The sequence below is a fragment of the Eptesicus fuscus genome, chromosome 5 (assembly GCF_027574615.1).
Source record: "Eptesicus fuscus isolate TK198812 chromosome 5, DD_ASM_mEF_20220401, whole genome shotgun sequence".
In the NCBI taxonomy this organism is placed as follows: domain Eukaryota; kingdom Metazoa; phylum Chordata; class Mammalia; order Chiroptera; family Vespertilionidae; genus Eptesicus; species Eptesicus fuscus.
The window spans coordinates 1,244,181-1,268,573 of record NC_072477.1 but is presented as its reverse complement, the minus strand read 5'-3'; the positions used below and the strand labels follow the sequence as shown (position 1 = coordinate 1,268,573).

The 24,393-nt window shown below is 64.6% G+C and overlaps 2 protein-coding genes across 4 annotated transcripts in view; one reads left to right on the top strand and one right to left on the bottom strand.

Annotated features, from left to right (window-relative positions):
- Positions 1-1,443: 1,443 nt before the first annotated feature.
- ZFYVE21 (zinc finger FYVE-type containing 21) lies at positions 1,444-9,828 on the top strand. Of its 2 annotated transcripts, XM_008158810.3 has the most exons (8): positions 1,444-1,636; positions 5,671-5,721; positions 5,893-6,061; positions 7,227-7,302; positions 7,377-7,468; positions 7,911-7,964; positions 9,036-9,178; positions 9,316-9,828. In XM_008158810.3, exons 1-8 carry the CDS (start codon positions 1,499-1,501, stop codon positions 9,349-9,351), a joined length of 759 nt encoding a protein of 252 aa, XP_008157032.1. In that variant the 5' UTR covers positions 1,444-1,498; the 3' UTR covers positions 9,352-9,828. The 2 variants fall into 2 exon arrangements, with proteins under 2 accessions (XP_008157032.1, XP_008157033.1); XM_008158811.3 differs by lacking the exon at positions 7,911-7,964.
- A 77-nt stretch (positions 9,829-9,905) lies between these two features.
- Positions 9,906-24,393, bottom strand: part of PPP1R13B (protein phosphatase 1 regulatory subunit 13B) — a 77,992-nt gene continuing 63,504 nt past the window's right edge. For both annotated transcript variants that reach the window (XM_054715698.1, XM_054715699.1), the window contains exons 8-17: positions 22,347-22,487; positions 19,765-19,945; positions 16,537-16,706; positions 15,684-16,185; positions 13,694-14,457; positions 13,230-13,367; positions 13,019-13,152; positions 12,218-12,384; positions 11,422-11,621; positions 9,906-11,051 (exon numbers count right to left, since the gene is read on the bottom strand). In XM_054715698.1, coding sequence (XP_054571673.1) covers positions 11,010-11,051; positions 11,422-11,621; positions 12,218-12,384; positions 13,019-13,152; positions 13,230-13,367; positions 13,694-14,457; positions 15,684-16,185; positions 16,537-16,706; positions 19,765-19,945; positions 22,347-22,487 — 2,439 coding nt within the window. In that variant the 3' untranslated portion in view covers positions 9,906-11,009. The remainder of the gene's footprint in view (positions 11,052-11,421; positions 11,622-12,217; positions 12,385-13,018; positions 13,153-13,229; positions 13,368-13,693; positions 14,458-15,683; positions 16,186-16,536; positions 16,707-19,764; positions 19,946-22,346; positions 22,488-24,393) is intronic.

Below are 24,393 nucleotides of genomic sequence, written 5' to 3'. Positions count from 1 at the left end.
GAGCTGCAGGAAAAGCGACGTGCAGCCGAGGATCAAGCAGGAGACACCCAGGAAACCAGTTACCGCCTGGAGCTTCCGGGGGAGTCCTGTGCCTGGGGTCCCCGCACCGCCAACCCCCACTGGGTGGGGAGGTCAGAGCTACAGACTGGCCCGCTGCCTCGGACAGCAAGACTCAGGTTTCAAGGGCCTGAACGTGACTCGTGATAAAGAATTAAAGGTCGGAGAGTCAAGACCTTCTTTCCACAAGAGCGCGTTAAAGCACCGGTCCGCCGCTCCAGGCTTGTTCACGCACCCACTCCTGCAGCAGCACCGCCGACTCCCTGCGGCCCACGGCAAACGGACACACAGTGGTCCCGCGACACCTAGGGCCACCCAGCCAGCCAGTGCTGTCCCGGGACTCAGCTCCAGGCTGCATGCCTTCAGCCCTGGACCAGTACTAGCCGGACGAGCCCACATGGCCTCCTGTTCGTGCATCGGGCACTGTTCCCTCTGCCCACGCTGCGAAACCTAGGCACCCAGAGGCCCACCTGCTCAGGGGCCCAGCCCCGTCGGAGGGAGCAGCCCACCCTCTAGACTGGGCATCTTTCCCACCCGCCAGCGAGGGGTCCGCGGTGGCCACCCCCTCCTCCCACGCTTGGGCCCCTGGGTCTCCTCCTCCTCTGGGAACCCCTTCTTTTCAGCCCCTTAGCCTTGAGCACTCCCCATCCCCCAGTGACCCCCTGACCCGGGCGTCCGCGTGGCCCTCCCCATGGCCCCCCCTTCCCACTGCGCACCTGTTCTCCCCACTGTGCACCCCCTCTCCGTGGTTGTCCACCCACCACCCTTGACCCCACTCTGTCTCTACCTCGAGAACACCCCAACTTCACGCGGTCCGGGCTCACCTCTCACCCCACGAGTCCCGGACTGCTGCCATCACCCCAACCGGGGCTGGGCTGCGCCGCCTCCTCCAGACCCTGCGTGTGGCAACCCCCAGCATCAGCCTTCTCCCCGCGCACCGGCCCCAGGTCGCCTCCCACCGCCAGGACCTGGGCCCGACTGCCCCTCCGCCGCCGCCTGGCCTCCACCCGCAGCGCCCCGGCCCCGCGGGACAGCAGCTCCCACCTCGCGCGCGCTCCACCATTCGCGCCGTCCCGCCCCTCGCAGCCTCCTCTTCCAATGAGCGCCAGGCTCCCCGCGAGGGATACGCCAATCAGAGAGGAAACAGCGTTACGTCACAGGCTAATTGACCAATCCAAAGTCTCAATCGCCCCAAGAGGGGCGGAGCGTATCTGGGCTGGCCCTCACTGCCGATTGGTGATTGACCGCAGGGTGGCAGGGGAGGTGCCCTTGCGCAGATTGGAGAGCGCAGCGATGGGGCGGAGCCAGAGCTCCGATTGGCTTAAGCTCCGGGCCGAGCGTGCCGATTGGTCACGGGCGCTGTCAGCGGCACGGACGGGGCGGGGCTTTGGTCGGGGCGAACGAGGGCCGCGGGAGGGCGGTGGGCTCGCGCGGCGGCGTCATGTCCTCCGAGGTGGCCGCCCGCTGCGACGCCAAGAAGTTGGTGCGCTCGCCCAGCGGCCTGCGCATGGTGCCCGAGCACCGCGCCTTCGGCAGCCCGTTCGGCCTGGAGGAGCCGCAGTGGGTCCCCGACAAGGAGGTAGGTCTCGGCCGCCCGCCCGCCTCCCGTCGGCGCCCCGGACCCGCGTCCACGCCGCGAAAACCCGCGTCCGCCTCCAGGATCCCTCTCCGTACCCCGAAAACCCGCGTCCGCGCTCAGGATCCCCGTCCGCGCCCCGGACCCCCGTCTGCGCCCAGGATCCCTGTCCCACCCCCCAAGCGCCCCCGGACCCGCCCCGCTCCCCGAGGCCCTCCCCAGCCCGCCCAGCTCTCGGCTCCCCGCTCCCCTCCGCTAGCCCTTGCCGCCCTCCGGGTCCCCGCACGGCCGCCCTCTGGCACCTGCTCTGCGCCCCTGGGTGGTCCCAGGCTCCCGGGGCCTTGGGCATCTGCCTTCTTCCAGGTTCCCGCTCTCGGGGCGCCCGGAGTCCCCCATCCTACCCCACCCGAGTCTGGGTGTCCCTTGCACGGACCTCCCTTCCGGGCCGTGCCCACCTGGAGGGCATCTGTGAGTCCCACGACGTGGTTGAGCGGCTGTGCGGGACCTCGAGATCCAGGGACCCCCTGCCCCCGGGGAGCGGGGCCTGCGGGGCGGGGACGCGGGGGGAGCTGCACCTGCCCGGAGCGGAGGGTGGGGGGCGGGGGCGGGGCACCGAGTCGCGAGAGGTGCGGGCGGAGGCCCCTGTGCAGGCCGTTTGGCGTCGGGTCAGGGGTGTGGACCCCGCCACAGCCTTGAACCTGAGCGACGGGAGCCGGCGGAGGGCCCCGCACAGGAGTGCGTCCGGTCGGCCCCAAAGACCGGGTGCCCAGACGGAAGTTCAATGTGGGGAGCGCCGGCCGCGAACGGCACCGCCCCCCGCGCCCCCTCACACCGCCCCTGCGCTCCGCGGTGTGCTCCCCTCCCGCCCACCCCCCTCCCTCTGCCGGGCTCCGGGCGGGTCGGAGTGTGTCCGCCTGTTGCTGTTTACGAGCGGCCTGTGGGGACGCAGGCCTCCCTCTCCCGGAGGAGTGAAGTCGGGGTTTCAAAGCAGCCGAGTGAGGGGGGCAGGGCCACTGGAGGAGGGCACCCCCTCTGTTGTGCCCGAGCCCTGGTGTGGGGGCAGCCGCCGTGCGGAGAGTTGAGAGAGGCCAGCCCAGGGGCTGGGGGCAGCTGGTGGGGGCGGTGGTGGGGGCGGTGGTGGGGAGGGCGGTGATGGTGGGGGCAGCTGGTGGGGGTCATGGTGGGGGCGGTGGTGGTGGGAGGCGGTGGTGGTGGGGAGGGCGGTGCGGAGCGGCCCGGCTGCCCCGCCTCCTCGCCCTGTTGCGCCCTTTCTTGGCGTTCTGCCCGCGGCTGGGTGCTCCGAACGCGGGGAGGGCACCGTTCCTCCCGGCCCCTCCGGTCCCTGCAGTGAAAGGGCCATCGAAGAAGGCGCTGGCGCTCAGCTACTGCCCCGCCGAGCTGTCCGGGGGGAGGCCGCCGTGGGAAGTCTGGAAGGAAGGCACAGTGACCGGGAGGGAGGCCAGCGAGTGCCCGGCTGTCCCTTCCGACGGGGGGGGGGGGCCGCACCCTTAGGAACTGCCGGCGCGTCACCTGTGCCGTCACCTGTGCCGTCACCTGGGCGCGTCCAGGCGGAGTGCGGCGTCTCCCCACTCGGCCCCTGAGGAGCCCCTGGACACCCCTTCTCTCACTGACCCGGGCGTCCGTGCTGCTCGGCTGTGCGGGCCGAGGTCGGGGCGCCCCTGGTTTCCCGGGAGGCAGCTCCCCAGCGCATGGCGGTCCCAGCTCAGACTGCTGGCCGCCCGCTCACTCCCTGCCCCCGCCCAGCCCGTTGCTGCCCTCTGGCTGCGCCCCGCCTTGCAGGCTGCGCGGTGGAATTCAGCCGCGGGGCGGGGTGCCTGGAGCCCTGCCCGCCCGGCTCTTGCGAAATTCTGAGCAAGTTGGTTGAAGAGCTGCGTTCTGTGCGGCGCCCCGCCCCCGCCAGGTTTCCTTCCCACGTTGGCAGGAGGGCGGGGCCCCTCCAGGAAGGGGGTGTGGCACCCGTGCTGTGTCCTCGCCTGGCGCTGGGCAGTGCCGGCTGGACACGCTGGGTGCACTCTGCCTGGTCAGGGTTTGGGGGGCTTGCTCCCGCATGGAGGCCCACTGTGGGAAAGGTTGCTTTGCGGTGGTCTGGCCGGGTTTTGGGTAGACTGTGGCAGGAGGGCCCTCTGACCTGAGGCTGTGACCCAGGCCTTGCGGGGCCTTTCTGGGCTTTTCCTGCCTGTGGCCCACTTACCTGCGTGGCCTGGGCCTGGGCCTGGGCCTCACGGGGAGGGCGGGGGGAGGGGGAGCTGCATGTGGCGCCCAGGGGACCCCCAGATGCCACCCCTTCTCCCGCTCCGTCCCTCCCGCCTGCACCAGGCCCTTGGAGGGCGTGCAGGTCCCAGGCTGCTCCTGACACTGCTTCTGGGGAACCAGAGGCCCTGCTGGCCCCACCTGGCCAGGTGTCTGTCTGTCTGTCTGTCTATGGCGCAGCCTCTCGCCGCCCAGGGGCCGGCAGCGGATGGGTCTATGTGTGCTCAGGTGTGTCCCCCGTGAGCACACCTCTGCCTGAACCCCCTGTACCCCAGGTTCCTCAGGCCCTTTGGTGGGTCAGCCCGTGACTGCTGTGTGGCCCGCAGCTGGTGCCCGGCTGAGCGTGCGCAGCTTCATCTCAGGCCCTGGCAGTGCATGCTGGGAGGGTCCCCGCCGTCCCTGCACTGGGGTGCTCTCTGTCCCCCCAGGTAGCAGCTCTGGGAGCCGCGGGCGGGCGCCTCCTTCCCTGTGCTGCTGTCAGACACGGGGCCACTCCTTTCCCCTCGGATCTCCACCCGTCGCTTCATTTCCTTCTTCCGTTCTCTTTTCATATTGAACTGCTCTTTGGATAATTTCACAACCTTTTTTTCTCTTACACGGTCAACGGGAAATTACCTGGCTTAAGGTCGTCGATTTTCTGAATAACCTCATTGGTTATTTAGAGGAATGAAATACTTGTGTATCACTTTGGCTTTTTGCTTTTTTGTTAATCCTCACCCCCAGATATTTTTTCCATTGATTCTTTTTAGAGAGAGTGGAAGGGAGGGGGAGAGAGAGAGAGAGAGAAACATCAAAGTGAGAGAGGCACATTGATTGGTTGCCTCCTCACACGCCCTGACCAGGGCCAGGGATGGAGCCTGCAACGGAGCTAATGCCATTGGCCAGACTCGAACCTGGGACCCTTCAGTCCACGAGCCTACATTCTAACCACTGAGCCAAACCAGCTAGGGGTTCACTTTGGTTTTTAAGGGAGGGAGCAACTTGGTGAATTCTAGTTGTGGCCTTAAGTTCAGAGATTGGTCTTGGACTTGCCCATCACGGGTGCCCTGCAGTGACCGACGGGGCGGGGAGGGCAGCCCTGGCCAGCGGGCCTGTGAGGACCGGCGGCTCGGCCTGGGGCTGTCACACCGGGGGGACCCGCTCCCCCGCGCCTGCGCCTTTCCCAGCCGTGAGCTCTCCCCGTGGGGCCTGTAGCTGGGGGTGTCGTCGGGGATTGTGGCCCCATGCAGAGGCCCGAGCACGTGAGCCGCCAGCCCACGCCAGCCCACGCCGGAGGATGTGGGGACGCTGTGTGGAAGCCAGGGAGGGCCAGGCCGTGTCCACGCCCAGGAAGTAGCCGAGTGGAAGGAGGGCCGCGGGGGGCTCCGTTGGCTGTAGCATCGTCCCGGACCCCAGAAAGGTTGCGGGGTCAATCCCTGGTCGAGGCGCATACAGGAGGCAACCGACGGAGGTTTCGCTCTTTCTCCCTTCCTCTCCACAATCAGCAGGACATGCCGCGGGTGGGGTTTTTAAAAGCAAAGAGGAAACAGGATGGTCACGGGGTCTCGCAAAGCTCAGGCTTGCCCTCCGCTGCGGGGCTGCGGGGCTGCGGGGCTGCGGGGCTGCGGGGCTGCGGGGCTGCGGGGCTGCGGGCAGGCTGACGAGGCCCAGCCGACAGCTGACCTCCGCAGCCCCGGCCTCCCTCCCTGCGCGGGCTGGGCCGCCGCCCCCTCCAGGAGACCCGCCGGGCAGGGTCCTCAGTGGCTGACAGCTGCCCTCTCTCCTAGTGCCCACGGTGCATGCAGTGTGACGCCAAGTTTGACTTTCTCACCAGGAAGGTGAGCTGAGGCCCTGGGCGGGAGGGGCCCCGCCCCGACATCCGCTCTCCCTGGGGGTGCCCTGCTCTGAGCAAGTGGGGCGCAGCGCAGAGGTGGGTGTCCCGGCCGTGGGCAGCAGGGCCGTGGGCCCGGGTGGGGCCGTGCGGTCCCGCTTACTGCCCGCCCCCCCAGCACCACTGCCGCCGCTGCGGGAAGTGCTTCTGCGACAAGTGCTGCGGCCAGAAGGTGGCGCTGCCGCGCATGTGCTTCGTGGACCCCGTGCGCCAGTGTGCGGCCTGCGCGCTCGTGTCACGCAAGGAGGCCGAGTTCTTCGACAAGCAGCTCCGCGTGCTGCTCAGCGGTAGGTGGCCTCGCACTGGGTGGTCCTGGCGGTGCCTGTGGGGGAGTGGTGCCTGAGGAGGGGGTGGTGCCTGCGGAGGGGGCGGTGCCTGTGGGGGGCGGTGCCTTTTGGGGGCGGTGCCTGTGGAGGGGGCGGTGCCTGCGGAGGGGGTGGTGCCTGAGGAGGGGGTGGTGCCTGTGGGGGGCGGTGCCTGTGGAGGGGCGGTGCCTGAGGGGGCGGTGCCTGTGGAGGGGGCGGTGCCTGCGGAGGGGGTGGTGCCTGAGGAGGGGGTGGTGCCTGTGGGGGGCGGTGCCTGTCGGGGCGGTGCCTGAGGAGGGGGCGGTGCCTGTGGAGGGGGCAGTGCCTTGGGGGGCGGTGCCTAAAGAAGGGGCGGTGCCTGTGGGGGGCGGTGCCTGTGAGGGGCGGTGCCTGAGGAGGGGGCGGTGCCTGAGGAGGGGGCGGGGCCTGAAGCCGTCCCCAGGAACTCTGCTGAGGCGGGTGGGAGCCAGCTCTCCTGTAGATGCAGACATGCCTGACCGCAGTCTCCCTTTGCGGGGTTTGGGCCACTAGCTGGTATGCTCTCACGTGGGGCCCCAGGCCCAGGCAGCTCAGTTCTTACACGGGTGCCAGGACCGGGCCCCCAGACCACGGGCCAGCAGCATGCGGGACCTTCGCCTGGCCATTTCGGGAGGTGGTGACGCAGGAGGACTAAGGGTCTGCCGCCCGCACCCCTCCACCCCCGCCCGCCTGGTCCTCGCCCTGGCCAGCTCTCCTGCAGGCCTGCGCGGGTCCTGCGGTGGGTGGAGGTCAGGGCCCTGGGCTGGGCCTGTCTGTGAAGGGCGTGGTGATGGGCGCTTCCACGGCCAGCGGAGCCTAACGCAGCGCCAGCCCCGTCCTGCCCAGCGAGGGCTCCAGCAGCGCCCGCTTGTCTGGCTCCTCCTCCTCTCGTGTTGCCTGCCCCCTCCCTCCGTGCCCACAGCGGGCGCACTGTGCCTTCCGGGGGCCTCCTGCGGCCTCCAGCTCTCCTGCCCCGACGAGGCAGAGCTGGGCAGTGTCACCTCCTGTCCCTGGCTGTCTGGGGCAAAGGGCGGGGTCTGGAGAGGCCGGTCAGCCCCGGGCCCTCTGCCACCTCCTGGCTGGGTGGCTGAGAAGCTGCTTGTTCTTACGCTTGTTTTTGTGCCTCAAGGAGCCACCTTCCTCGTGAGTTTTGGAAACTCCGCGAACTCGGAGACGATGGTTTGTCGTCTTTCCAGCAACCAGAGGTAAGAGGCAGAGCCCGCGGGCACTGACAGCTGCCCCACGAGCCTTGGTGACGGGGACGCCCTCCGTTTGACAGATACCTGCTGCTGGACGGGGCCAGCCACCACGAGATCGAAGTCACGCACATCTCAGCCGTGCAGGTCCTCACGGAAGGCTTCCCCGCGGGAGGTACATGCGCTGCCCCTCACGGAATGGAGGCCGGGGCTCCCTGTGGGCAGGTCCTGGAGGTGCCTGCCCTCTTCCGTGGGCTGGTGCTGCTTCGTGGCTCTAGGAACTCGCCAGGCGAATGGGGGACGGGGCGTAGCATGTACAAGGAGGCAGGGGTGCCTGACCGGGTTGCTCAGAAGCTCCCCTATAGCGCTCCGGCCAAGGGTACAGGCCACGTGAGGCTGGCCGCACCTGGATCCCAGGGGCGGGAGTGTGTCAGCGAGCTCGAGGCCTCCACTTTCCCCGCGAAGCCCAGCCCTGTTCAGCCCGTCACGGTCCTTCCCACTGAGCTCCTGGGCCCCGGGGCTGTCTTTCCGCGGAGCCGCCGACTTACTCCATCTTGCTTTCTGTTTCTGATGACTCTGGGCTGCTCTCCTCTCCTGCCTGCTACCTTCCTGCCTAGACAAAGACACGCACACTTACACCAGCCTCCTGGGGAGCCTGCCCGCCTCTGAAGGTCAGCCTTGCGCTCCCAGCATGCCGTGGGCCCGGCCCCGCCTCTGCTTCTGCGGGGGCTGGGGGTCACACAAGGGCCTCTGAGAAATGCTCATTCACTCCTTCTGGTCAGTTGGAAAGAGGCTTGGGTCCAAGACGTGGGCATCTAAGCACCAATGAGAATGTCCCGGGGAAGACGTGGGTTTGCTGTTTTCCTAACCCAAGGGGGCGTGTCACCCCATTTCCCAACCTCTCGTTGGAACTGCTGTCCCTGAGCAGGTGGGGTGCAGGGTGTCGGGGAGTGGGGCGTGGGTGGCGCTGCCGGCACCTTTCTGCCCGTCACAGCGGGTGCACTGCTCCTCCAGGGCCCCTGTGGCCTCTGGGCTTGCCTGTCCCCATGAGGCAGAGCCGGGCAGTGTCACCACCTATTCCCTGGCTGCCCTGGGGCCAAGGCAGGATCTGGAGAAGCCGGGGTCAGGTCAGCCCAGGGGCCCTATCCCCGCCTCCTTGGAGCCTGAGGCCAGGGGGGTCAAGGCCGCCCCAGTAGTAACTGTTCAGATTTGCTAGCCGGAGGAGACGGGCCCATGGCCATGGCTGTGCCAGTGAAACTCCTTAGAGACAGGAGGTGGGCGGAGCCCAGTCAGACTGACAGACAGGAGCACAGGAGTGACCTCGTGACAGGTCATAGGAGGCCTTCGGGCCTCTCAACCGCGGCTCCTCCCACCGGCCTGGTAGAGGGGCTGGAGGCTGGGGCTCCGAGAGGGGAGCACTGCCCAATGGGGCGGCCGCCTGCAGAGATGGGCACCATCTCCGCACCCATCCCCCACGTGGCATCGTGGCGGGAGCTCAGTTTCTGGGTAGAGGGGTCCCTGGGCTGGTGACGGGGTGCTGGTGCCTCCCTGGTGCTAAGCCCTGCGCAGCCCCCTCGGCCGTGACCCTGGTCCGCAGGGTGGGCAGCACTGACCGCCGGGCCTCTGCCCTGGCGCAGGAGTGACCGAGCACAGGCCCCGCCCCTCCTAGACCTGCACCAGGGCAGGGAGGCACCCTGGCCACACCAGGTGGTGGCTCTGAGTCTGCCGCCTCCCTCCCCCAGGGGGCGCCGCTCGGGCCACAGGCATGTCCCTGCAGTTCTCGGCACCAGGGGCGGCGGGCGTGGCCCAGCTGAAGCTGACTGCTGGGGAGGATGCGCATGGCAGCAGGAAGCAGGCGACGGCGTGGCTGGCAGCCATGCACAAGGTATGGGGCCGTGGTGGTTGGCACGGGGCAGGCAGGAGACGGCCTCCTGCTGAGGGGCCCAGCTTCCCCAGGGCAAGACTGCCCCCAGCCAGCTCCAACCGGGACAGGACCCTCAGTGCTGTTCCTATTGCCATCAGGCCGCCAAACTCCTCTACGAATCTCGGGACCAGTAACCGCACGGGCCGGCGACGTGGTGGGAAGGCAACGCGAGACGAGGCACAGACGTGTCCGCTTACCGGGTGCGATACGTACCCCGTTTATTAACGCTCCACAGCTTCCGGCTTCCGGCCTCCGTTTCCTGTTGATGCCTCCGTGGGTGGAGGCCCAGCTACACTACCGCTAACTGTAGCATAACCTTTGCCACGTTCTTATGAGTCCAGGTTTACTAGGAGGTTCTGGACCCTCGTCTTCATGAATTCTCACGGGTGATCCGGGCCGCGGGCGCTCGGCGGCTCTGCCCCGCAGCCTGCCTGAGCCGGCCTGCGGCTGGTCACTATGGCACTAATGCGGGCTATGCAAGCCTTCGATACTTCACTACGGGGAAGGAGCCAGCTGTGTTTTGTACTTTTCACTCACTGTTTCACTTTATTAGAACAATTGTACAACCATTTGTATATAAAGCTTGATTAAACCCTATTTTAAGAACACGGGCCAGGCCTTGCCTCTCTGTCGGGACCACCGCGCGTCCCTGCGGCGGCTCCGTTCACTCAGGACACAGACTCGCAGCCGCGGGGAAACTGTGTTTATTGCGCACGTTACACGGCATCGGGCGGCGGGTGCCCCGGCAGAGGCTGCCCGGGGTCTTCACGCTCCATCAGCACTGTGCACACTCAATGCTTAAAGGGGACCAGGACAGCCACGGGCCTGTACACACGTCTATACATAACTATACACAGACTCGTACGGGCCTGGGATTGAATGAGACATCTCGACATCTCCAGTGTCATCGGGAAGTTGTGAATGCTCTAGTCCAAATACTTTTGGTATAAAAGTCCGTGCGCACAGCTGCCTTCAGTGAGGGCCTCCTTGCTTGACGTCTGGACCTGCCAAGGTCACGGCCTCATGGCTGGCCCAATGGGGAGGCCCGCCCTCGTGCCCACAGCTGCCCCTCCCGACGACCGTGCCACCCGAGTGGCTGACCTCAGGCTCCGGCCTGTGGGGGGCAGGGTCTGTCTACACTCAGGGTCTCACCCAGCCCCAACCAGGCACAGAGCCGATCGCATTTCTCTGTGTTTCTGGTTCCCGTGAATTAATGGAAAGCCGAGGGGTGAGCGGGGATAAGAACCACACCTGGGCAGCGGGGAGCGGAGGGGGTCAGTGCTGACGGGGGCTCCTGGCCACGGTCCCTTGGTCTGAGGCCCCTGCCTGGGGCCTGCAGTCCAGCTCCGCACCACGGGCCGGAACAGGAAGTGGAGCCCGCGTCAGGGCCACCGGACGCGTTTCCCTGCAGGCTCCTCTGGTCACGAAGGGAAGAACCTGCGTGCTGAGGCGCCCAGCGGGAGACGGCAGGGCTTGGGGAGCACGCACAGCAGCGGGCGTGTTCACTGCTGGTGAGGGACATGGAGCATGAGGGCGGCCTTGGGGCCAGTCAGGCCACTGGTCTCCACTGGCAACCATCCGGGGGTTCACTCTAGGGCTTCCATTGGCAACAGGCGTAGAAAGCTGGGCATTTATTTGGGTGACAGTCACTGCCAAAGCTCAGTCCTCTGGAGGCGGCGGAGGCGTCCTGAGCCTGCGGTTCACATTGTGGGCTTCTGCTGCGTGAGCACCATAGACGTCCAGCTTCCGTGGCAGGGACAGCAGGCGACCTCAGCGGCTCCTTGGCGGGGGCTCAGGCCAGCGTTCGCTGCCGGGGCTTGATCCGAGGACACAGCTGGAAGGACACAGCGTCCGGGTCCAGCTCCCGTCAGCTGCCCAGGAGGCCCTGCCGGACACCCTGAGCACCCGCACCCAGCGCCACCTCCACCCGGTCCGAGACCCCTCTCTCTCACAGCGACCTGCAGGCTCCTCCCTCCCCCTCCCCAGTAAGCAAGTTTCTGGGCTGCAGCGTTCTGATTGGGGTGAGACCGGGTGCCCGCGGAGGTTCCCCAGAGGAAAAGGCACTGAGCAGCTGGGCTGGGGGCTGGGCCTCCCACACGGCCGGCCGAACGCCCGCCTGCAGAGGGCTGAGCGTAGGGAGGGCAGTGCCTGCCGGGGCTGGACAGCCGATACCGGGCACAAGCTCGGCGCGGCTGCGCACTCACCCCCAGCAGGTTTCTGGGCACGTAGCCCTCCCGGTCCCCCAGGCGAGCCCACCACCACTCGGTCTCGTGCTCGTCCTTGCGCCTCAGGATGGTGATGGCGTCGCCTTCGCGGAAGGACAGCTCGTCGCTGTTCTGGGCCTCGTAGCCCCACAGCGCGTACACCACGCCCTTGTTCATCACGCCCAGCTTCTCCTGCACCCCTGCGGCGAGACGGCACACGGTCAGGCCTCACGGAGGCCGGGCAGCGAGAGCCCCCTGCGGGACCAGGCCGACGCACTGCTGCTCTTGGGCGGCCCAGCGAGGCTGAGACTGCAGGCCGGAAGCCAGGCCCAGCTGCTGCCCGTGGCGATGCCCCAGCAGGTAGGCACTGCCACTGGAGGTTCTGAGTCCAGAGGCATTTCTTAGGGTGAAACGTCCACCTCACATCCAGCACAAACTTCCAAAGTCGGGGACCAAAGAGGTGGGTGACTGCCTGGAGGGCAGCCAGCACTCACACGTGGCAGAGGGGCCAGTCCACGCCCAGGAAAGCCCAGCAGGCTAGCGACCCGAGTGCCGCCCTCCTCCCGCCCACGTCACTGTCCCCCACGGCCTCCCAGGCTGGCCGCCGCCTCGGTCCCGGGAGCTTGTGCCTCGCGGCCTGCGCAGCACCTCCTGCCCACACGGACGTTCAGGCACGTCTCAGGAGGGAGCGGAGGGACAGGGGCTTCCTCGGCCGAACTAAGTGGCTGCCCCTGGAGTCGGGGCCCGGTCTGCCGGCCCAGCGCAGCCCCCTGCAGGCCCGAGGACGCCCGCGTACCATACAGAAACTGGGAGCACTGGATGTAGCCCTCCTCCATCTCCTCGCACTTGTCCGCGGCAGTTTCAATGTCGCTGATGGTCGAGGCAAAAATGGCGGCGCCGCTCTCCACCAGCTGTTTGCAGAGGTGCACGCTGTTGCAGGAGGCGGCGCAGTGCAGCGGCGTCCTGCAGGGCGGGAGGTGAAGGTGTGTGTGGCCCCGGGAGCGGCAGGGCCCCGGGCCGCGGAGCCTCAGTGCCCGCACGTTCCGCGCCGTCTCGGGGGTGTGGTTTCTACTAACCCCCTGTCCCGGCCTCGCACACACTCCTGAGGGGCGGGCTGAGGACCGCCCGGGGCAGCGCAGACAGCTGCCTGACGCTGACAGGGACACCGGGAGGCCGGGCCTCCACAGCAGCACCGGGCCCTGCAGCCACGACCCAGCCACCAAACACAGACGCGTCCTGACTGCTGACCGCGTGGCGGGGCTCCCGTGTTATGACCAGTGGGCAGATTGCACAACAGCCCGGCCCGTGTGGCTCAGCTGGTCGGGCTTCGTCCTGTGCAGAGAGGTGGTGGGTTCGATTCCCAGGAGGGGGCATGCAGGAGGCAGCTGATCAGTGTTTCTCTCACTGATGTTTCTCTCTCCCCTCCCTTCCTCTCTCTCTAAGAAAACCAGTGAACACATTTCAAAAAAGGGAAGCTCCGCTGTGCCTTTTACACCTCCCTCCAGAAAGCAACGCTGGGGTGTGCTGAGCAGCCCTGCCCCGCACCCCACACTCCCTGCTCCAGACCCTCGGCCGCCCTGCCCCGCGGGGGGCTCACCAGCCATCGCTGTCGGCGGCGTTCACGTTGACGCCAAAGTCCAGCAGGAACCGCACGATGTGGTGGTGGCCGGCGCAGACGGCGTTGTGCAGCGGGGTGATCCCTTCGTCGTTGGGCTTGCTGGGGTCTTCCACCTGGGACACAGGGTGGGTGAGCCCCGCCCGCACGGGGGGGGGGGGGGGCGCCCGGGCAGGGGCTCCGCTCGGCTCACCTCGTAGATGATCCTCTGCACCAGGTCGAACTCTCCCTCCAGGGACGCGTCCAGGAGCAGCGCCAGGGGGTTGAAGCGGACGCGCAGCCCGCGGCCCGTGCGCTCGGAGTTCGGCTTCTTCAGGTTGGTCCGTTTGCTCTGTGAAGAGGAAGCAGGCTGGGACTTAAAGGGGACCCCCCACGAGCCAGGGGGTGACACCCAGCTTCACTGCTCCCACCCCGGAGCGGGCAGCTCCTTCCTACCAGCGGTGAGGGACTCCCAGCCGCTCTGCGCCCTCAGCACTGCCTCCCTCCAGGTTCAGGGGCAGCTTCCCTCCTCGGGCCTCCCGGCTGGGCCGCCCGTACGAGCCCGTGGAGCCCTGCCCGGGGCCTGACTCCCTGTGGCAGGGGCCCGTCTGCCACGCCCACCGCGCCCAGCAGTGCTGGGTCCTCCACAGCACGGGGCCTGCCGAGGCCCGCACCCACCGTAGAGGCTGCGAGCAGGGGTGCGACGGGGGTGTGTGACGGGGAAACTTGCTCTTCCCCTGGAGAGGGCGCCTCGGCCCCGGGGCTCGGGACCTGCTCCGTGGCCAGGGCCGTGGCCACGTTGTTGTTGTTGTCCTCGGCAGGCGCCCCGGTCGGGGGGGTCTGGAGACGGAGGAGCCCCTCGGGCTCAGGGGAAGGGAGCTCGTTGTCGTTGGCGTCCGAGGCGGGAGCAGGCTCGGCGGGCAGCGGCGCCGTGGGCTGTGGGCTGGCCTCCCCCAGGTTCCCGTTGGCGTTGGTGTTCCCATTGTCCACGTCGGCCAGGGTGCCCGTGAGGTCCTGCGAGGGGCCGGGCTGGTAGAAGGGGGTGCCCTCCATGCTGCCGGCCAGCGTGTTGAAGCGCTGGTAGAGCAGCTTCTGGATGTTGGGCCCGCCGGGGCCCTCGGGCTCCGTGATGGAGCTGCGCTTCTTCAGCGGCCGCGGCGCGTTGGCCAGCTTCCGGCGCAGGGCCTCCAGGTCCGCGTCGCTCTGGTAGCGCAGCGGGGAGTGCACGATGGGCGTGAGCTTGGTGGGGCTGAGCGGCCGCGGCAGGCTCTCCATGGCGCCGGTGGCCTCCCCGGGCGGGGCCGGGCTGTCCTGCTCGGGCTCCTTCTCGGCGCTCTCTGCAGGGGGCGCGGGCTGCGAGGTGCTGGTGGCCAGCGGCCCATGAAGAAACGGCAGCGGCGACGGGGACGTTGAGCCCGACGGCAGGACGGGCTTCCCGTACACTGAGGAGACAGGACAGGGACCCTCAGCGCCCTGCAGGACCGGCCGCACGAAGCCCTCTGGTGACACCAGAGGCAGGCCCGGCTGTTGAACCCTCATTTAAAAATACATTTATTATTATTTCTTAATCCTCACCAGAGAACACATTTTTTATTGATTTTAGAGAGAAAGGAAGGGACATGGAGAGAATATCATTGATGTGAGAGAAACATTGACTGGCTGCGTCCTACATGCCCCCCGACCGGGGTCTGAACCTACAACCGGGTGCACACCCCGACCTGGAATCAAACCACGGCCCTTCAGTGCCCGGACGACGCTCCAACCAACCGAGCCGCACCGGCCCCGGCGGTGAGCCCCAACTTAAACCCCAAGTGTGTCCTCTGCTCCAGGCACCTCACCGACACGTTGGCAACGTGGAGAATCTAACTTCTGCGTCTGCCCCTGGGACTCCAGGATCGGGGCTTTCCCAGAGGAACATTTAAAATGGCCACGGACCGGGCTCCACCAACAAGCGGCCCTGGCCTCTGGCCAAGGAGCTGCGCCTCGGACTTGGCGCGACAGGAAGCGCCGTGGGCCTGACAGGAAGGCCGCCTGAGCTCTAGGGAAGGGTCTCGGCCGCTCCAAGCCCCTGGGCAGTGCAGTCTCTGCCTCAGTCGCTGGGCACGGGGTGGCCAGGCACCCAGGAGTCCCTCAGCTACGAGTCTGGAAGCCTGCGCTCACGCCAAGAACGTCGAAGGAAGCCCAGCCCAGACTCGACGGGCAGGACCCTGCCACCCGGCCAGAACCACTGACCATGGAAGTGTGGCCCTAGGCCCCGTTCTCCGACCTGCTCCCTCCAACACCTCGCCCAGGGCCGTGTCCCTCACCCGAATCGGCTGCTCTCCCCTGCGGCTCTGGGGGGACGCCCAAAGCAGCAGACACCCCTCGCCCCCAGCTGCAGCCCCAGGGCCGGGCTCGGCAACGGCAGGAGGTGGAGATGAGAGCTGCTCACGGTACCAAGACGCAGGGAGGGAGGAAGGACACTGCCAACCGCACCCTGCCCGCAGCTGGAGCTCCGGGGGTGGGCGCTCGACGGAAGTCAGCTGTGACCACCCACCTCACGCGACACCGAAGGCATGTGAGAGGTAAGGCCAGTTTAACCCTAAGTAGCGTGTGGCCCGCACGTGAGGCGTGTTCCCAGGGGGAAGCTCCGCCTCCTGGCCCCGGAGAGAGCACACGCCCACGGTACCTGCTTTGACGGACTTATTCGAGGCGCCATGCGCTGCGGGCTGGTAGTTCTTGGGGGGCGTGGCTTGCTGGAGGTACATGGAGTAGATGGAACTTGAATTCACTGTCTGGGGTCCTTTCCTGGGGGACTGTGGCCTGGACCCTTTATCTGCCAGGAAGGGCCTGATGGCCACCGTCAGTGGGAGCTCGGGTTTGCCGTCTCCAGTGGGAAACGCAGGCGGCCCCGCGGGCGGGTACGTGGGGCTCGGCGGCACAGAAATCCGCTGCTGGATCTGCTGGGAGGAGCCTGGCGGGTGGGTGCTGCCCACGGAGGGCAGAGGGCCGGGCTTCTGCCGACCGGCCAGGCCTGCGCTGGGCCTGGGCAAGCTGCCCTCCTTCCTCCTCTCCAGGGAGTCTGTGGGCCCTGGGCCCGCGGGCGCAGGACTCGGGTGTGAGCCGCAGCTCGGCGGCAGCTGCTTGCCGCCGCCAGGGATGGGGGGTGGCATTTTACCCCTCTCGATGCCCTAAATTTAAACGTGAAGAAAACACAGTCACCCTCTGAGAGGTTAAGCAGATTCCCACCCACAGTCACAGGAGAAGACAAGGTGGGACTTGCAATCCCTCACGTCGGCTGTGGCCGGCACGGGGATCGGGCACGGCGGGCTGTCACCTGCCTGCGACAGGACCGCCCTGACTAAAGGCCTGACGTGGCCCCCTGCCGGGTGCGTAGGGCCACGGACTCCTTCAGGCGGGGTGTCGTCTGGACACGAGTGAGAATAATTTGCCTCGTGACACCTTGTACCCTCACAGACAAGGGCCGAACGTGACAGGGTCAGGAGCTCATTGTGTCCCAGGGATCGTGACAAGGGGCCTACCAGCTTCTCCGGGGCTCCCAGCGCGGACAAGGGCGCAGGCTGGCTGGAGACGGGGCCCTGCCTGAGCGGCCCCTCCACGCTCGGGTCCTTCCAGTCCACACTGGCGATCTGTGTTGCTTTCACCGAAGAGCTCATGTTTTGTTTCAGTGTTGGCCAGTTCCCATCATTAGCTTGGAAAGAACAGAGTTTAAGTCAGGTTTGTCTCTGAATTAGATGACCTCGCACAAGAGCAGCCCCATCCGAAAAGAACGCCACTTTTTGGAACATCATTCTGATGGAGCGGCACCGCCAGGGCTGACCCTCCCCGCACACCAGCTCGCGAGTGCACGGCGGGACCAGGGCGGCCTCTGCAGGCCAGGCCCCGCCAGCGCTGCGTGGCTCAGTGTGCAGGCTCCCGCGATGACCCAGCCAGGGGACAGAGGTCTGCAGAGACATTCTCAGCCCTCAGTTAAGCACAGCTCAAACCCATTACATCAACACTAATGAACAAAGTGAGCACAGGTCCTTACTGTTCAAACACTACTGACAGATACATTCACACAACGATCAACAACTCTCCTTTGACTCCTTAACAGGTGTGATCTGCACGGCTTACAGTGTTAAAGAAAAACTCAACTCCGATCTGCTAGAAATTTCTGCCATCTAAAACCGGGTGGGCCTTTCCTCTGCCAAAGGCCCCCTGGGTATTTATAACATCGTTCTGGTCCATACAAAAGTGTCACCTTGAAAAGGAGCTGCTCTCTGGTCAGACATTGAATTAACTCACCCCGATGCCTTGGCAGGGCCAGACCAAACCATTCTGCGGGCCGGACGTCCCCCCCCCCCCCCCCTGAGGCATGGTCACGGAGGCCGGTGCGGTCCCACCGATTGGAGAGGCAGGCTGCGTCCCACAGCAGCGATGAGAAAGCCAGGCAGCCCGCATTTTCAGAAAAGCCCCGAGAAGCTGCGTTTTCACAGAGCGTTTTCCAGACTGGAAAGGGCATCGCTCGCTCACTCGGCGGGCCAGGCTCTCGCCCCACCAGCGCGTCTCGCAGCAGCACGGCTGACACGCCGACACCCGCCGCAGCCACAGGGACGTGGGCCCTGGCAGAACGGCACGTCCTCGTCCCTCCAGCCGGCGCAGCAGGTGGACACGACTGAGGAGTGGAGGGAACTCAGGCTGCCTCGCCACAACGGCGCGGAGCCAAAGCCTGCGACTCCGGGACGGGAAGGCTGGCTCGCACGTGCTCTGGGCACGACCAGAGGCCCCGGCGCGTGCAGGACGGGCAGAGCCTCTGAGCCGGGCTGGCCCGGACCCGGCAGCACATGGCTTGCTCCAGAGCCGCGCCCACCCCACGGCAGCACTGCCAGCCCTGCAGCCACGGCGACAGAGCTGTTACCGCACTGCTGACATCACCCCAGCTCCAGGCAGCAGGCTCCACACGGCTCCGCCAAGCTGCAGGGCCCTGCTGAGCAGTCCAAGGCCAAAGGCCACCTCGCTCCGTGTGGCCTGTCAGCCTATTCCAGGCCGGGTGCTTTTCTTCCTTCCCAGGGGAGGCGAGGTGCACCCCTGGGGAGGCCCACAGTGAAAGGCCGGGCCGACGGGAAAGAGTCCAGTGCAGACTCTCGGGCCGAGCGCTCCCCGTCCCGCGCCCTCTCTCAGGGTCACCAGGAATGTGGCCAACCAGCAGCGGCTTCGGACGGCCCACGGCAACCAGAGGCTCCATGGAAACCAGGCACCGAAAGGTGAGGAAGGGATGAAGAAAGAAATTTCCTTTCTTGAGGATAAGGCAGAAGGTATAGAAGGAAGATGACTTGTTTTTATTATAAAGGGACAATCATCTTCAAGTATGAAGGGAGATCCTTGTAGTGAAGATAAAGCTGAAGCCTCACCGTGAGCTCAGGAAATCATCTTCATTTGGTAAAAGAAAACCGAAACACCCGCGTGTGCCAGCATCACTCAGCCCTCCCCGAGCAGGACCCGGAGCGTGGGCCGGCCCCCGGCACGGGCTGAAGGGAGGGGCAGACCACGCCCATATGTGGCATCCCTCTCCAGTCTAGATGGCGTGCCCGGGCCTTTCTCAGTGTGGAGAACAGAGCGGCTATTGCCTGAGCAGCATGAGGGCCAGAGCGCCCCCAGCCTGCCCGCCGACACACGGTTCGTCAGGGGTCTGCAGCTTGTCGTGCGGAGCCGCAGTCAGGCCCGACGTCCGGGTCGGACACTGCCCACGAGCGGGTCACTCTGGGTCTACCATGGCCATCCGTGGGGCACGGAACCAGAACAGCCACAGCCCGGTTAGCGTCCCCACCGAAGAGATTTCTTTCCCCAGATCCACAGCTGGGCCCCGATTCTGCCCCCGTGTGGGTGACGCAGGTGTCCCGGCGGTCACCTCACAGCACAGCCGAGACCCAGGCTGGCTCTGAGCTTCTGAAGGGCATTCTCGGGCTCCGTACGGTGTCTTTTTGCAGCCCTGAGGGGCCCCGCACGTACCCAGAGGAGAGGGACGGGATGGGCCCGGCTCGGGAAGGGTTACGAGGAGGGTGGCAGAGAAGCGGCTGGCGGGGCTCATCCGCCATTGGAACCAGACGGGTATCAGCTCCCACCACGTGGTTCCCCCCATAAAGAGCAGCTGACCAAAGGAGGTGCCGTCAGAGGCCACACCGACACAGAGCCTGCACGCTGCTAGCCGCGCCGAACTGAGGGCTGGGGACGCCCCGCCCGCCGGGAGCAGCAGTGTGGCTGCAGGGCAGGTGCCGGCACGAGAACAGGAAGCCAGTCAACAGAGGACGCCCCAAGTCTACAGCGGCCGGCAGGCCAGTCGCAGGGCTGTGTCGTCCGGGCAGGGACGCTGTGTCGGGGCCTGCGTCCACCCGGCCACACGCGTCCTCCTGCAGAGGAGCCCTGGCTCTCGTGAGAACCAGCCGCCCTCCTCTGAGGAAGGGGCAGAGTCGCTATGGAGAGCCTGCCTGGTGGCCAGGAAGTGGGGGCCACACACCAGCACGACGCTGGGGCCGGAGCCTGGTCACCACACCGCAGTGGGCCAAGGGCAAGGTGCGGTCTGTGGACTCTTTGATCGGTGGAGGCCACGCGAGTGGGGAAAGGAGGGAGCAGTCACAGTGCTGTCCGTGGGATGGTCACCGTGGCAGCACACTCCCAAAGGTGCCCCGGAGGATGGGGTGCCTCGGGGGACCGAAGGAAACGCGGGGCCCTCTGAGGACGCTGCTCCCCAGGAAGGGGCGGCCACTTACCAGGTTTGGGCCTTCCATGGGCAGCTCCTGAAGCGACAGCGAGAGACTGGGGCTTTATGGGGTCCCCCGGGGCCGAGCAGCTGCCAGCGCTGGGGACCTGGATATAAGGCCCCACGGCAGCCACCCTGCCAGGCGTGCTCAGCGGTGACTGTGGCGATGACGCGCCATTCACACGGCTCAGCTGCACCGGGAAGAAAGGAGAGTTAGCCTTCCCCTGGGTGAAGCTCACTCACTAGCTTGCACTGAGGCAGCCCCACCAACCTGAGGGAGAGCGTCCAGGAAGGGCGAGACGTCAGGGAGGGCCTCGACCCACAGGCCTGTGAGTGGCCCTCCCTGGTGACCTAAGAGCTGGGAGCTATGACGCACCAGGACTGCTCCCAGGCACCTCTCCCCTGGGGGATGCGCCCCCTCCCCAGGGGCAGTGGTCAGAGCCTGGGCTCCGCGCCTGGCTGGCTTCCCATCCTGCTCTGCCACAGACTTTCTGTGCTGCCTTGGGCAAGTGACGTAACCTCTGAATCTCGGTGCCCATGTCTGTAAAGGCAGGATAGGGTTGTTGTAAGGTCTGACTGAGTGACAGGGCCTGGAACCAGGCGAGGCTCTGACCAGTTCCCTGAGCACACCAAGCCACAGCCGGTAACACTGGTCACACAACGCTGCCCAACAACAGTCTGTAAGAGGGATTAACTACAGAACCCCTGCCTCCTTAGGGGTCCCCAGATCCCCACGAGAGGCGTAACCTCCCACAGCTGTGTGCAGCTCTGCATGGGGAGCATGTCACTTGGGGAGCGGGTCCATGGCTGACAATTGCTGAGCGGTGCCTGGGACCTGTGGGAGGGACACATCTCTGCAGAAGCACATCTTCGAGGAGAGCCTGGGAGTACTGGGCAGGATGCACCAAGTAACACGCACGGAGCTATGTGTGCAGCTAATTCTGTGTCCCCGTGGCTAAAGCAGATGGCCCTCCGGAGTGTGGGTGGGCCACATCCAATCAGGTAAGGCCTCTGACAAAAAGACTTCCATCCTCCGAGGGAGAGGGAATTCTGCCTTCGGACTCAAGCTGCAACATCAACAATTCATTTTCTGGGTCTTCAGGCTGTAGCCTCCACAATTGTGTGATCGAACTCCCTAAAATCAATCAATTCCCTAAAATCAACCAACCAATCTAATCTCTCCCTATACTGTCCCCCCCCGCCCCCCCAGGTTCTGTTTCTCTGGAGAGCCCGACCAGCACTTCAGAACTGGAGACGCTGTGGAAGGAGGCCTGGAGAGCGTGCGCCCTCTCATGGCCTGTGTTGCTCATCCGCATCAAGAGAAAACCACTCCCCGTGATCAGTTAGACTCACCGCTGACCTTAAGCTCTTTGGTTAAAGGGGTGCAAGTCTGTAAACCAGGGACATCACCGAGAGCACGGGTTACGGAGGCACAGAACCAGCAGATCCTTCTTCCTCTAGCATCTCCCTAACCCATCCACCCGGGCAAAGCCTCGGAAGCCACGCCTCCCCGCCTGAGAGCCACCTGCAGAGGGGCAGGAGCCCGCAGGACGCATCACACCGTGAAAGCACCGAGTACTGTGTGAATCGGGGACTTTGGGAGCCTTGTCCCAGCTGGCCGGGCCGCCTGCTCCAGTCCCCGCTCCCGAGGGCAGAGTGCCCGTCAGCTCTGAGCCAGGCATCGCTCCCCTCAAACCTGAGCACCACTCCTGGAGGAAGGGGGAGGGCCACATCCCCAAGAGCACACAGCTGTCCGCCGAGCCTCGCACACGCTCACGGCCAGGCACTGTGCCGGAAGCACCGAGAGCAAGAACAAGGCTTGGGACCCCTGCCCGACAACAGGGCTGGGCCTAGGGGCCACCGGCCTGGACGTGGAACACTACAGAAGTTACAGAAGGCGTGCGGTAACGGCCGGAAAGATACCCATGCTGCCGTTTTAAAAAGGCTAGGCTCAGAGCAGAGTGAGTGGTAGCCTCCCTACAATTCCACTTCAGTTGGAAATCCAATACCTTCTGTCTGCATCAAGCAAAGACTGGAACCTTAACAACGATCACCCCCGAGAATGAGAACAGAGTGGGGGGACTTCCACGTTTTCCTGTACATATTTCTGTAGTTTTAGCTTTCATTTATCGCCTTTGAAATTCAAAATGCCAAATCAGTATTTTAAAAGCACTAACCACTCATATAGAGCTCCGCTCAGGAGCTTACAAAGCCCGTCCCCCTGGGTCCCCTTTCATGACGACTCCTGGGGCAGGTGGGACAAGTCAGTTTCCTGCAAGGACACAAGGCCACACAAGGTCACGGAACTTGCCCCTGTGGCACAGCTGAACATGGTGGCTGGGACCCAGCCCTGCACTGCGACTGGAGCCCGAGCTCCCAGTGGAGGAGGGAGCCGCCCAGCGGGGGAGGGTGGGCACAGGCACCAGGAAGCAGATGCCGCCTGGGAAAGAGGACTCCCTTGTAGGCCGTTTTCACGGTTGATGGCCAATTTATGCTGCACCGTCTGGGCAGACGGAGACAAGGCCCTCAGAGGGAAGGTGTGCCCTCCGGCTGAAGCCCGAGTCTCACAGACACACTTGCTCTCCCACGTGCCTGGATTTTCTTCCCGTACAGACGCTCGCGCAGCTCGCTGATGCGCTTGTCCATCATGGCCACCTCCATGTTGCGCTTATTCAAGAGGTCCTTCTGCTGCTGCAGTTTTGAATTCTGTTCCTGGTTAAGCTGGTTACGAATCTGCAACACAGAAAAGACAACGTGTGTGACCTGCATTAGTCCATGGTCACTCTGCCCTCACAGGGAGACGAGAGGATGAAGCAGCGGAGTCCTGACGGCATTCACACGTGCGCACGCTGCTGTGCACTGAGTGCTCACAGGCGGCCCGCTGAAGCCAGCAGACTCCTTGTGAACCAGGGGGCAGCCGCGTGTCCTCTGGGAAGCAAACGGAATGACTGGCACCGTGATGACTGTGGGACCAGGACCTCCGTCCTCGGGGATGGCATTTTAGTGACAAGTGCCCTGAACACCCCTCTAGGGAACTAAGAAGAGGTGCCGTCTCCACCCCCCACAAGCCACTTAATGAGGCACCTCTCTGCAGAGGCAGCGGGGAATTCACAAAGCGTGGCCCAAACTGCCCAACGATGTTCTATCATTTCAGGGGTTGCAGCCAGCACTGCAGAGAACTGACAGAGACTAGAAATCAGGGCTGTGCACACAGAACGTAAGGCCTGTCGCGCTCAGCTCCAGATGCACACGTGTCCTAGCACACGCCGTATGCGTGCACTGGACAGGGAGCATGCTATTTTTTTTTAATTTAAATTCTTTATTGTTCAAAGTATTAGACATGTCTCCTTTTTCCCCCATTGGCCTCTCCCTGGCCGCTCCCACCCCCTAGCACAGTGATGGCGAACCTATGACATGCGTGTCAGCACTGACACGCGTAGCCATTTCTGATGACACGGGGCCGCTGAGGCGGCCGCATGCCGAGGATGAAACATTTGCTGCTCCTGAGGATGAAACATTTGCGAAATAATGTTTTTTCCTCAAAGTGACACACTACCCGAGTTATGCTCAGTTTTTTGCGAAGTTTGACACACCAAGCTCCAAAGGTTGCCCATCACTGCCCTAGCACATGCCCTAGCCCCCGTCTGTGTCCACTGGTTATGGGGAACATGCTTCTTAACATAGATTGCTGTAAAAAGTTTGGAAATAGCCCTGCCGGTGTTCTCAGTGGTTAGAGCACCAGCCTGCAGACTGAAGGGCTGTGGATTCTATTCCCCGTTAAGGGCATATACCTGGGTTGCAGGCTCGATCCCCGGCCCCGGTTGAGGCATGTGCAGGAGGCAACCAATTGATGTGTCTCTCTCACATAGATGTTGCTCTCCCTCGCCCTCTCTCTCTCCCCCTCCCTCCCTCCTATTCTCTCTGAAAAACAATGGAAAAAATATCCTCTGGTGAGGATTAATAAAATGTTGAAAGCCATAACATTTTATATTTTGTTTGTATGCATTTATGTTAGAGAACTTAACAGCAACAAACGTGATATTTAATTTACTCTAATTAAATATTCTCATTGCATAAAATGATAATACTTTTTCTACCGGGTGCTAATAGAATCGCAAAACTTGCTTCTGGCTTGAAACAGCACCTGCTGATGACAACATCTGAGAAATGGAAATCTTGTGGGTTCCTGTGGACCGAGTGTCTGTGTTCTCCCAGAATTCCCATATGGAAGCCCTCAGCCCCAGGGGTCTTTGGAGGTGGGGCCTTTGGGAGGGGTCCGGCTTAGCAGCAGTGGTGAGAATGGGACCCGTGATGGGGTTCTTGTAAGTGTCCTTATAAGAAGAGGACGAGACGGGAGCCGTGAGGACAGCGAGAAGGTGCCGCCTACAAGCCGGAAGCAGGCCCTCCACGAACTGCGTCTGCCGGCACCTGATCTTGGAGTTCAGCCTCCGGAACTGTGAGACCTCAGGGTCTAGGGCAGTGATGGGCAACCTTTGGAGCTTGGTGGGTCAAACTTCGCCAAAAAACTGAGCATAACTCGGGTAGTGTGTCACTTTGAGGAAAAAACATTATTTCGCAAATGTTTCATCCTCAGGAGCAGCAAATGTTTCATCCTCGGCATGTGGTCGCCTCAGCGGCC